At 49.2% G+C, this 12130-nt stretch overlaps 1 protein-coding gene across 1 annotated transcript; it reads right to left on the bottom strand.

Annotated features, from left to right (window-relative positions):
- Window positions 1–5560: 5560 nt before the first annotated feature.
- Window positions 5561–11495, bottom strand: LOC136661194 (interferon-inducible GTPase 5-like). The gene is made up of 2 exons (XM_066638234.1): window positions 11406–11495; window positions 5561–9264 (listed from the first exon to the last, which is right to left on the bottom strand). Exon 2 carries the CDS (start codon window positions 9237–9239, stop codon window positions 7500–7502), a length of 1740 nt encoding a protein of 579 aa, XP_066494331.1. The 5' UTR covers window positions 9240–9264; window positions 11406–11495; the 3' UTR covers window positions 5561–7499.
- Between the last annotated feature and the right edge of the window lie 635 nt (window positions 11496–12130).

Genomic DNA, 12130 nt, shown 5'->3' with positions numbered 1-12130 from the left:
CTGGAACTGCACTCAAAAATGTCTGGCAATTCTCCAAAGCCTCATAAGGAGCCGGGAAGAGGAAGAAGGGGGAGGAATGACGGCAGGGAGGACGACCATGAAGGGAATGAGGCCGCCTCCCACTGTGGCCAAGAAAGTGGGGTGGGAGCCCATCGAGGAGGGACAGGGGGCTGGACGGGGGCCAACACCAATACTAATCTGATGTGGAAAATTGACCCAATATAGAAAACTTTCTAAAAAAAAAGAAAAGTGTAATTGGCCAAATGCAGTTACTGCAACCCCTCCCCCATTGGCTGTCTACTGTATGGGCATCTCTTTCTCTCCCCCCTACATGGTCCTGGCGTTACTTGCTGCTCCTAAGGGCAGCCCTGTGGCTCCTCCTCCCCACCTGCCTGCTGAGAGCCATGCTGAGCCCCCACCCCCACCTTGCAAGGCATCTTATCTCAGCATTTGTAAACAGAATCCATTACTCCTTCGCCGCCGCCACCCACCCACCCAGTGATGTCCCACAGGTGATTCTAGAAAGAGCCAAGTGAATATGATCCCTTGTCTTCTTTATTCTGGCTGACATCTTTATAGGTTTAGGAAAGCAGAACGGAAAACTATTTTATGTTTCTTTTAATCAGATGGTGTCTTCCTGACTATGTTTCGTTTCATTAAATAGATTTGGTTTGCATGTGCTGCAGCCCAACACTCTTGCCAGCTAACACTCTTGCCGGCAAGCCCTGCTTCCTTGTTGGATGTTCACCTTATGTTTCATGCAATAAGCAGGAGGATTGGAAAACCATCTGCGCACAGGAAATAAGGGCGCGTGGATGTATCAGTGACCCCCAACCGCCATAGGGCTCAATTTTCCTTGTCAGTTTGGAGGGGAGGGACTTCCTTCTGAAAAGCTTTTTGGAACCTGTGTTCATCGTCTCAGGACCGTGCTGGTGGCGCTTCCACTTGGCCTGCCCTTCAAAGACATCGGAGGCTCACATCAACTCCAAGAGAAACTTCTCATTCTAGACAACCCCTGCCCTAACTTCCCCTTGACACAGGTCAAGACCCACCCAAGCGTGGCAGCAAACAGGTTTGAATGTCACATCCAATTATAAAAGTAGACACTTCAAGGAGGCTAAAAATCAGGCCACCCAAGCCATTCAGACACTGGGTCCAAATTCCTTCCCAGCCCGCCCACCCAAAGCAGGGTGCCACTATGTGGAAAGAATGCAAGGGTGGGAATCTGGGGAACCCATGTTCCCACCTTTTCTTTTGTCCTTCCACATGAGCATGGAGAAAACCACTCTTCTTCCTTCCAGAATAAATTGATGGCAAAAAGTCCATCACCCTCTAACAAATTCCAAGCATAAGCCCCACTTACTTGCCTCCAGTTCTTCAGGAAAGCAACAGAGGAAGAGGGTAGCTTACCGTTTGTGAGCGAGGTTAAGTCACCCTCTTGCTCAGATGTGGTGGCCTGTTGCTTCTGAGCAACAGGAAGTCTTTTGTGTGTGTGTGGGGGGGGGCTTTTCTGCATTTGTGGGATCAGGAACAAGTAGGCAGTGCAACTCATCAGAAAAAGCAGATTTGACTCTGGGACAGTCACACTCTGTTGTGGTCTACCTGTCAAATGGGGAGACGAGAGGGAAGGATGCAGGACAAGGAACTTTTGTTTCCCAATGAACCAAGTTCTCTTGAGCAACCGTGATTTCCCTGCTAGCACTGCCAGGAACAGCCAACATTTCTCAAATGAAAAAGTCCATGTTCGTTGTTGCATATGCTCCAGACACGCAACAGTTGGTTGCAAATTTGCACGTTATCATCTGAATCAATGACAAGTTGCATGAGGCCCTGGGCCCCAGAGACAGCCCCCCCCCCCATCTATGGCTTACAAGCAAGCAGCATTCCTGAAAGTGGTGGCCACAGCTCCTCACCCGCAACCGAAGTATAAGGGGTAAAAAAGAGTGGAGCTGATTTTAACTTTTGCTCAGCCAATGGCCTGTTGTGGTCTCCCCATCCAGCGTGTGGGGTGAGCGGGTGATACTCAGCATGCAACTATCATTTCACAGGGAGTCAAATCATTTTGAGAGGATTCTTCCCAACAACGGGAGAGGGGATCTAAACCCCAGCCAAAGTGTGGGGGGGGGGGGGATTGCACAGCTATAATCAATGTTTACCCTGTGACAGTCAAAGCAAAGAGCCCAGGACATCCTCAGGCTGGGATTTAAATCATCTGCAAACGGGCACAGATCGGCATGTCTGATTGGGTGGAGTCAGCGAAAGTGAACCTCTGCCCTTGGTCCATCCACGCACCAGGAGACAGGCCAGGGCAAGCACTTCTCTGCTATCAGATGGAGGAGTTGAGCAAAGCACTGAACAGTTGTCAGTTTGGGTGGCCCTCTGCTGGTGATTCAGGGTACAACGATAGCAACCAGTCAAGGCTTCAGTTTGGCGACCCTGCCCTTGTTCCAGGTTCCTTGCCAGTCAGTTCCAATTCCTGGATGGACTTCATAGCAACATGACCTTTCAAGAGGCTTCAGTATGCCTCTTATTATATCCTGTGCCTTTAAAGGTTATGTAGACGAGGTGATGAAGCCAGGGCATTTGCCCCATTTCCCTGGGGCATTTGGTGGGCCGCTGTAAGATACAGGAAGCTGGACTAGATGGGTCTATGGCCTGATCCAGTGGGGCTGTTCTTATGTTCTTAACTACAATTCCCAGGAAACCTTGCAGGTCTCTTGTTATCTGGTGTGCTCCCTGGGGCATTTGGTGGGCCGCTGTGAGATACAGGAAGCTGAACTAGATGGGCCTGTGGCCTGATCCAGTGGGGCTGTTCTTATGTTCTTAACTATAATTCCCAGGAGGCCTTGCAGGTCTCTTGTTTTCTGGTGTGCTCCCTGGGGCATTTGGTGGGCCGCTGTGAGATACAGGAAGCTGAACTAGATGGGCCTGTGGCCTGATCCAGGGGGGCTGTTCTTATGTTCTTAACTACAATTCCCAGGAGGCCTTGCAGGTCTCTTGTTATCTGGTGTGCTCCCTGGGGCATTTGGTGGGCCGCTGTGAGATACAGGAAGCTGAACTAGATGGGCCTGTGGCCTGATCCAGTGGGGCTGTTCTTATGTTCTTAACTATAATTCCCAGGAGGCCTTGCAGGTCTCTTGTTTTCTGGTGTGCTCCCTGGGGCATTTGGTGGGCCGCTGTGAGATACAGGAAGCTGAACTAGATGGGCCTGTGGCCTGATCCAGGGGGGCTGTTCTTATGTTCTTAACTATAATTCCCAGGAGGCCTTGCAGGTCTCTTGTTATCTGGTGTGCTCCCTGGGGCATTTGGTGGGCCGCTGTGAGATACAGGAAGCTGAACTAGATGGGCCTGTGGCCTGATCCAGGGGGGCTGTTCTTATGTTCTTAACTACAATTCCCAGGAGGCCTTGCAGGTCTCTTGTTATCTGGTGTGCTCCCTGGGGCATTTGGTGGGCTGCTGTGAGATACAGGAAGCTGGACTAGATGGGCCTGTGGCCTGATCCTGAGGGGCTGTTCTTATGTTCTTAACTACAATTCCCAGGAAGCCTTGCAGGTCTCTTGTTATCTGGTGTGCTCCCTGGGGCATTTGGTGGGCCGCTGTGAGATACAGGAAGCTGAACTAGATGGGCCTGTGGCCTGATCCAGGGGGGCTGTTCTTATGTTCTTAACTACAATTCCCAGGAGGCCTTGCAGGTCTCTTGTTATCTGGTGTGCTCCCTGGGGCATTTGGTGGGCTGCTGTGAGATACAGGAAGCTGGACTAGATGGGCCTGTGGCCTGATCCTGAGGGGCTGTTCTTATGTTCTTAACTACAATTCCCAGGAAGCCTTGCAGGTCTCTTGTTATCTGGTGTGCTCCCTGGGGCATTTGGTGGGCCGCTGTGAGATACAGGAAGCTGAACTAGATGGGCCTGTGGCCTGATCCAGGGGGGCTGTTCTTATGTTCTTAACTACAATTCCCAGGAGGCCTTGCAGGTCTCTTGTTATCTGGTGTGCTCCCTGGGGCATTTGGTGGGCCGCTGTGAGATACAGGAAGCTGGACTAGATGGGCCTGTGGCCTGATCCTGAGGGGCTGTTCTTATGTTCTTAACTACAATTCCCAGGAAGCCTTGCAGGTCTCTTGTTATCTGGTGTGCTCCCTGGGGCATTTGGTGGGCTGCTGTGAGATACAGGAAGCTGGACTAGATGGGCCTGTGGCCTGATCCAGTGGGGCTGTACTTATGTTCTTAACTACAATTCCCAGGAAGCCTTGCAGGTCTCTTGTTATCTGGTGTGCTCCCTGGGGCATTTGGTGGGCCGCTGTGAGATACAGGAAGCTGAACTAGATGGGCCTGTGGCCTTATCCAGTGGGGCTGTTCTTATGTTCTTAACTACAATTCCCAGGAGCCCTTGCAGGTCTCTTGTTATCTGGTGTGCTCCCTGGGGCATTTGGTGGGCCGCTGTGAGATACAGGAAGCTGGACTAGATGGGCCTATAGCCTGATCCAGTGCGGCTGTTCTTATGTTCAGGGAGCACTGGATTAAGATAAATGTTTGTAAGGGACAGCATCACATCCCTCCAAGTCTCAAAGCAGTGGCAGAAACAGGAGCATACTGCCCGGGTCCAGTGAGTCTGATCCCAGACACCTTCCAAAACATCTGCCTTTGGGGGGGTGGGAAGGGAGGAACGCCTGTATCCTTCTCCAAGGGATAACTAACTAGGGGAGGAATTAAGGAGACTTTAACTGCAAATAATCTGCAATAATTTGCAGGGGGGATTAATCTGCAGAGACAGCAGACTTTATCTGCAAATAATCTGCAAATGGGCACAGATTGGCCTGTCTGACTTGGTGGATCCAGCGAAAGTGAACCTCTGCCCTTGGTCCATCCACGTACCAGGAGACAGGCCAGGGCAAGTGATTCTCAGCTATCAGATGGAAGAGTTGAGCAAAGCAGTAAACGGTTGTCAGACAGGGATTGTGTGGCCCTCTGCTGGTGGTTTGGGGCAGAATGATATGAGCCTGTCAAGGTTTGAGTTTGGAGACCCTTTTCTCCTTTACAACACAGCTATTCACAGGATAGAAGACTTGGACACTAGATGCCCTCTTGGGGCAGCTCAACTCCTGCTGGGTCAGCAGAATGACCACTAGGCCACCACACCAGCACATGGATGTGAGCCTCCAATTGGCACCAAGAGACCAGGGCAAAGAGAGGTGTGTGTCAAGACCAAGAAGGGGGGGTGGTGGCATTGGTAGCGATGCTACCAATATGCCATCTCCCTTCCTAGGTCCACTTGGGCTTGCACCAACGAAAGCAGTGGAGCAAGTTCAAGTAGGTTCATTAAGGTAGTGGAGACTGACCCAGATGAGACCTCTGGGACTGCCCCCCCCCCTTAGGTCTCTTTTAGGGAAGCTTGTGATCCGTTCTGGAACATTTTCATCAAAAACCCCTGATAAGTTTCTGAGAAAGCCCAGGAACCTTTCCATCCCCGAACTCAGCAGCTTGTAGGGTGCCTTTCACTAGACATGCTGGTTGGCAGGATCTTTTTGGATCCAGAAGAAAAAAGCTCTGGCCACCAGCTGCAGTGCAGTCAAACTCTGGTTTATTTTGCTTGCACACATCCAAGATGAGGACACTCAATAGAAGGGATTGATGTGAGTAACCAATTACGTTACGCCGAAAACAGAGATACAATTGTAGGAATTGTATCCTACACACTTGAGAGAGAGTCTCCTGGAACGGAATGTGTCAGCCTTCTGTGTAGACTGTTAAGTATTGGAGAGGAACCTTAGGTGTGTCCCAGGGTAGAGCAGGGTGCACAAAGACCAGCAGACACAGCAGAGTCCTTGAATTAGCTGACGTATACTAAAGCAAGGGGGTTCACGGAAAGAGTAGGCAAAATACAGTCCAGGTCATACACATAGAGTGCAGCAGTCCAGTTTTACCTTATCCAAATCAGTATCCACAAAACACAGTCAGTTAGCCAGTCCAAGGTCTTTCACAGCATATACAACACACAGTTATCAGTTGGTCAAAGTCTCCGGCAGCAGTATCACAGTTCAACACCTACTGCAGTGGTGGAGCTGCAGACTGGGGTTTAAGTAGTCCGAGCACCCAATCGGATTCTGCCCTGTTAACTAGGGTGTGGCAGGCTCAGGTGCAGAGTAATTCTGCTGACTCAGTGTGACTCAGCTGCCTGCAACTTTCCATGAACCAACTAGTTAGCTTTGTCTCTGGCTCTGCCTGGGCAGAGAGCTAACATAGACATGCATAGCATTGCTCTCTGAGATGGACTCCACTACAGTGCGTCCAGCTTTCCCGCAGTTGTTTTCTTGCCCCAACCCAGCTGGATTAAGACAAATGTTTGTAAGGGACAGTGTCGCATCCCTCCAAGTCTCAGGGCAGTGGCAGAAACAGGAGCGTACTGCCCAGGTCCAGTGAGTCTGATCCCGGACGCCTTCCAAAACACTTGCCTTTGAAGAAAGAAAGAAAGAAAAAAGCCAGGAAAGGCAGTATCCTTCTCCAAGGGATTACTAACGAGGGGAGGAATTAAGCAGACTTAGGGCCCGATCCTGAGCAGTGCACACTGGTTCACCGACAGCATGCAGTGTTGCAAACTTGCCATAAGACACGTTTGTGAACCGCAATGTGGGCCCAGCGCCTGAGTTCGCGGAGCGCAAGCCTGCGCTGGGCCAGCTCCAGTGCTAGGCCCACATTCCACCACCTGGCAGTTGCCTGGCGGTGGAGAGGTGAGTGAAGGTGTGGGGGGGGGGGGCGTGGGAGGTATTCTGGGGCAGGGGAGAGGTGGGGGGTGGAGGAGAGAGGGCGGGAGGAGGCATGGTGTGGGAAGGAGCAGGATGGGAGGGGCTGGCAGAGCTCAGCGCTCTGAACGTGTCAACTTTGCAGCCGTGTGATGGGACTGGGGATAGAAGCTTCCACAATAATGAGTCACCAATCAGCCTGGGACTTTCCAGCAAGACTGGCTAATTTTATACAGATTTTATTTTTATTTTTTTTAATGTTAATACCCTGCTCTTTTCCACAAGGAAACCAAAGCAACCAACAGGAATCAAATCTGAACCAAATCCATAGCAAAACAAAGACTATATCACGGGGCTTCCTGAACTGATATTTCTCATCTCTAATTTCCATTTCGGCTAGGGATATTGTGATTTCAAAAAAGGGGCTTCAGCATCTCTAGCTGGGCAAGGAGGGACCAGCAACAGGAGACTTCCGATCCCTGTGTGCCTTTTTGAATGATAGGTGCATTTAATTAGCATACAGGAACCCCGAAAAAGCTTTTACCTCCAAGGAGCCAGAGCTACAGTGCCTGGATTTGTAACCTAAATGCTCAGCTTTCTTGGATCAGTCCAAGTATTCATTTAATTTAATTTGAATTTCTGATTGTAAACAGTTTATACTTTAAAGGAATTTCTGTGCTTTTGTTTTGGTCCTGTATGTAATGCATCCAGCTTTTCCCACTCCCAATGGCTGGCTTGGATCTTCATTTTTGGCTCTTCACGCTCACTCAGAAACCTTAGCAAGAACATTCTTGGCATCTTCTTCAGCATCGTTCAAAAAACCCCTCAGCATGTAGAACGTGGTGGCAAATGAAAGGCCTCCACCAGTTAGAGAGCCCACTACAGGTACAAAATCAAGAACTAACTCCAGCCCCATCAGCGTTGCACAGAGTGCTGACTTCTGCAACAGATGGGCTACAAATTGTGGGGTGATCTCACTAGCCATGGGGGTTTTTTTAATAGCGGACCTCAAAACGGCTTCATTTTTGCCAACCCGATTTGCAAGTTTACCGATGGCAGCATTATCCAAGCCAAAAACATTACAGAAAAGCCTCAAAGTTCCCACCAAGATGGCAATGTCACAAGGAAAAGAGAGACCTGGAACTGGAATGGCCCCAAGAGCAGCAGACAACACGGCTTGCATCCATATAACCTTTTTCATGGCTTTCTTTTTCTTTTCCAGAATTTCTCTGGAGAAAGCCGGCATGGCCAGAATTAACACTTGACTCTTGAGATCATCCAGCTCCTCTTCTAAGGTCATTTGCAGGCGGGGGAAGTCATACCTGTCCAAATGCCATCTGGAGATGAGAAAAACCCTTGGAGGAAGCTGATCTGATTTTGTCAAACGTTGATAGCAATCATTCTTTATCTTCTCGAGCGTTTTCTCCTCCTTGAAATCTTTTTTCCGGCTCTCATTTTCCAGATCAAGATCTATTTTGGAACGCACAAAGTAAAACTTCTTCTTCCTCTTCTGAATTTCATGGACCAAGTTGGCATCATACTCAGAGAAACGCATTGAGGAAACAATGATGAACAAGTCATACTTGTCAAAATACACTTGTTTTACATAGTTTGATACTTGAAATACTGATGTCCCTATTCCCGGTAGGTCCCAAATTGTGACGTTTGGAAATAAGGGGTGCACATATCCTTCTGAATCTGTTGATCCTACAAACGCATCAGTCTTGGCTGCTTTATCATCACCATCATCCAGACCTCTCATGGCGTTTACAAGGGACGATTTACCAGTACCTGACATCCCTGTGATGGCAATGTGAAGGGTGGTCTTTCCAGGTACATTCAACTCCGTCTCCAAGGTCATTTGCAAGAGGGGAAAGTCGTACTTGTCCAAATTCCATCTGGAGATGAGAAAAACCCTGGGCTGTTCCAAATGTTGATAGCAGTCATTCCTTATCTTCATGAGGGTCTTCTCTTCCCTGAAATCTCTTTTCCGCTTGTCATTCTCCAGATCAACATCTATTTTGGAACGCACAAAATAAAACTTCTTTTTCCTTTTCTGAATTTCACGAGCCAATCTGGCATCATTCTCAGTGAAACGGGTGGCGGAAACGATGATGAAAAAATCATACTTGTCAAAATTTACCTGCTTTAGATATCTGGCAGCTTGAAAGTTTTCTGTCCCTATTCCTGGTAGGTCCCACATTGTGATGTTTGGCAAGAAAGGATGTGGATATCTTTCTGGCTGCTTGGTTCCTTCCACCACATCCGTCTTGGCTGCATTATTTTCGTTATCATCATCATCCAGGCCTCGCATGCCATTTACGAGGGACGACTTCCCGGCTCCCGTCACCCCTGTGATGGCGATGTCCAGAGTGGTCTTTTCAAATAAATCAAACTTTTTACGGGCTTGAGCTATCACTTCTGGCAGTTCTGCTTGATCCAAAGCAGCCTTCATCTCATCAAAATCATCTGTTACAAATGGTTCCATGTCGAGATCATCCATGGCCGTTTGTGTTCCTTCACTTGATCTAAGGAAGGAAAAGAAAGGAATATCAAAGTGTATATATAAAGGAATATAGTGCTTGTTGACTTATAGGCTGCGGTTGCTATTGCATCATGTATTTCAAGGCATTTTATGCAGAGAGAAGCAAGGAACACTGGTATGACTGGCATGGGGTGGGGGTGGGAGGAATGGGGTGTTTCTGGGCAGGGATGGGATGGGTGGGAGGTGAAAGGGGGGTGGGAGGGGTGCATGCACCAGAATCCTATCCCTGCTCCTCTCCCCCTTAGGGTGCAATCCTAACCCTTTATGTCAGTGATTTCCAGGCCTGGCATAAGGGCAATGCAGCTCTGAGTTAAGGGAACAAACATTCACCTACTTTGAGGAGGCCTCCGTGAGTGACACCCAACTGCAGGATGCAGCACACGTCCCATTGGCACCGCTGTGCCAGTGCTGGAAAGCACTGACATAAGGGGTAAGGACTGCACCCTTAATCACCTGACTCCCTTACTTTCCTTGGAAAAATGACTGGCACTGATCTGAAGAGACCCACTGAGGAACAAATGTTTTTTTTCCTTGAGGAGGCCTCTGTGTCTGCCCACCCCAGCACACCCTTCATTGGCCCAACTGCATTCGTGGTGGGTGGGTAAGTTGGGGTAGGGCCGTTTGAAACAGAATAGTATGCAGACAAGAGCATTGGGCCAAAAGTTCATGGACTCCCTTTCCTTGGTCAGAATTTTACGTAAGATGAGCCCTGCTGGATCAGGCCCAGAACCCATCTAGTCCAGCTTCTTGCATCTCACAGCAGCCCACCAGATGCTTCATTGAGCACAAGAACTCACTGCCACCTCCCTGCATCTCTTTCTCCCTTTCTCCCTCTTCTTACCTAGAAACTACTTATGCTTAGTGCCAGTTTGTGTGAGGGATTGAAAACGCTACACTTTGATTGTTGCTTCCTCCCCATTATTTCATTCCAGTCCCCAGAATGAAAGCTTTCTATGGTTGCACCTTCAGCCTTGTCCCCCTCCACCTTCTATGCCGTTCCACCGAGTCTCGGCATTGGCCGCTGCACACAGTCCCAGCCCATGCAATAGATTTCCCCCATTGCATGTGATACTCATGCATGTCTCAAAAGCATGTCTGGGAATAGATGTTCAAAGTCATAGTCTCATCTTCATCTTGTCCTGCATAGGGCTCAGACGTTGAAACACTGCTACTTACTCCTCCCTGTTCATTTCTGATTTAAGCAGGGATGGTAAACAATGCAACTGGTCTCTGGTTCTCTCTCCTCACAAGTGACTGGGGAAGACTGTCACTCAAATGTGCGCCTTGCTTTTCAGTGGCAAGCACAAAACAACAACTTCTTAAGGGGTTGCAGGCTGTGACAGAATAACCCCCCTTCTCCCAGAAATCTTTTTGGAGCAGAGCACAGCTCAAGGGCTATCTGGAGGTTGCTCCAATGCATGTAAGTTCACACTGAATTGGGCTATGTCAGAATGCCAGATGCAAAGGAGGGCACCAGGATGCAGATCTGTTGTTGTCTTGTGTGCTCCCTGGGGCATTTGGTGGGCCGCTGTGAGATACAGGAAGCTGGACTAGATGGGCCTCTGGCCTGATCCAGTGGGGCTGTTCTTATGTTCTTAACTACAATTCCCAGGAGGCCTTGCAGGTCTCTTGTTATCTGGTGTGCTCCCTGGGGCATTTGGTGGGCCGCTGTGAGATACAGGAAGCTGGACCACATGGGCCTGTGGCCTGATCCAGCAGGGCTGTTCTTATGAGAAGGGAAGGGGCCCATAACCCCTCTTAGCCATCACTTGCTCCACTGTTTTCCTCCCCCATTTCCCCTGTGCAGTTTGTCCCTTTTCTGCTTGGTTTTGTCTTCTTAAAAATCAGCGGTGCAAATGCCTGGTCTGGACTAGGATTGTGCTGCAATGGAGGGAAGGTCTAATGCTGAATAGTACCTAGGTGGGCTTCCCTTCCTGGGGGTCATCTGGCTCAGGATGGTGGCAGAAGTGTTAAAGCCTCCCTCCACCCTGCCACAGCTCCTCCTGTGCTCTGACGGGTATCATTGATGAAAAAATCTCATCTGTGCAAGAATCACACAAGCAGCCAGTGGCCTGCAGGAAAGAAGGAGCATGAGAAGGAAGATATCAAGCAAGAGTGGCTTACCTTTATGGGGAAGGGGAAGGGGCTTCTCTGAGGAGCTGAAGGGGCAACCTCTGAACCGTCAGTTGGGCGCCTGTTCGAAAGCCTGTGTTTGCTTCCTCACTTCTGACTAATCTCCCTTGTCTTTCCTGGTAACCAAGAATGCCTTCAGTCTCTGGTGAAAGCGAAAGTAACTTTATTCCACGAAGTGCCAGCCAACACCCTTCTCCGGTCCGCCCATCACAGACCTGGGCCAGGAGAACGTTTCCAAAGGAGCAAGGACTGTGCAGTGAACTGGTCAGGCTCCAGGATTCATCTTCATGGAAATTTGCTGGAAAAAAACTACTGTTTTTCCTCTCTGAGAAGTGAAAAGTCACATGTTGGTTGCTGCAAATAAAGATCACAAGGACATCAGCTGTTGTCAAGCCGGTGGTGCGAGGGTTTTTCCCAGCTACTTTTTATTGAATAAGTAGGCCCTCCCCTGTCCACATCCTCTCACTCCAGAATTTTTTACCCAGATAATATAAGATGGAAGAGAGAAAGAGGGAAGACAAGGAAGCCAGGAAAACAGAGGTGACTTGCAAAGAATGGAAGAGGTCAGGAGGGCTCTAGTAAGTTTTTGTATATGAAGAGCAAACAGAAGCAGCAGTCTTCCTATTCCTTTTGTCTGTCTTGTCCTTTTAATGAAAGATACCAGGTTCTTATAAACACAACTGTGCCCAATTTCCCCTTGCACTGGAGACAATGTT

Source organism: Tiliqua scincoides, chromosome 10, assembly GCF_035046505.1.
Source record: "Tiliqua scincoides isolate rTilSci1 chromosome 10, rTilSci1.hap2, whole genome shotgun sequence".
Taxonomy (NCBI): Eukaryota; Metazoa; Chordata; class Lepidosauria; order Squamata; family Scincidae; genus Tiliqua; species Tiliqua scincoides.
This window is presented reverse-complemented; position numbering and strand designations above follow the sequence as displayed.

What these genes read in the sequence shown, in the direction of transcription:
- LOC136661194 (XM_066638234.1), bottom strand. Translation starts at nt 9,239, where the DNA reads ATGGATGATCTCGACATGGAACCATTTGTAACAGATGATTTTGATGAG.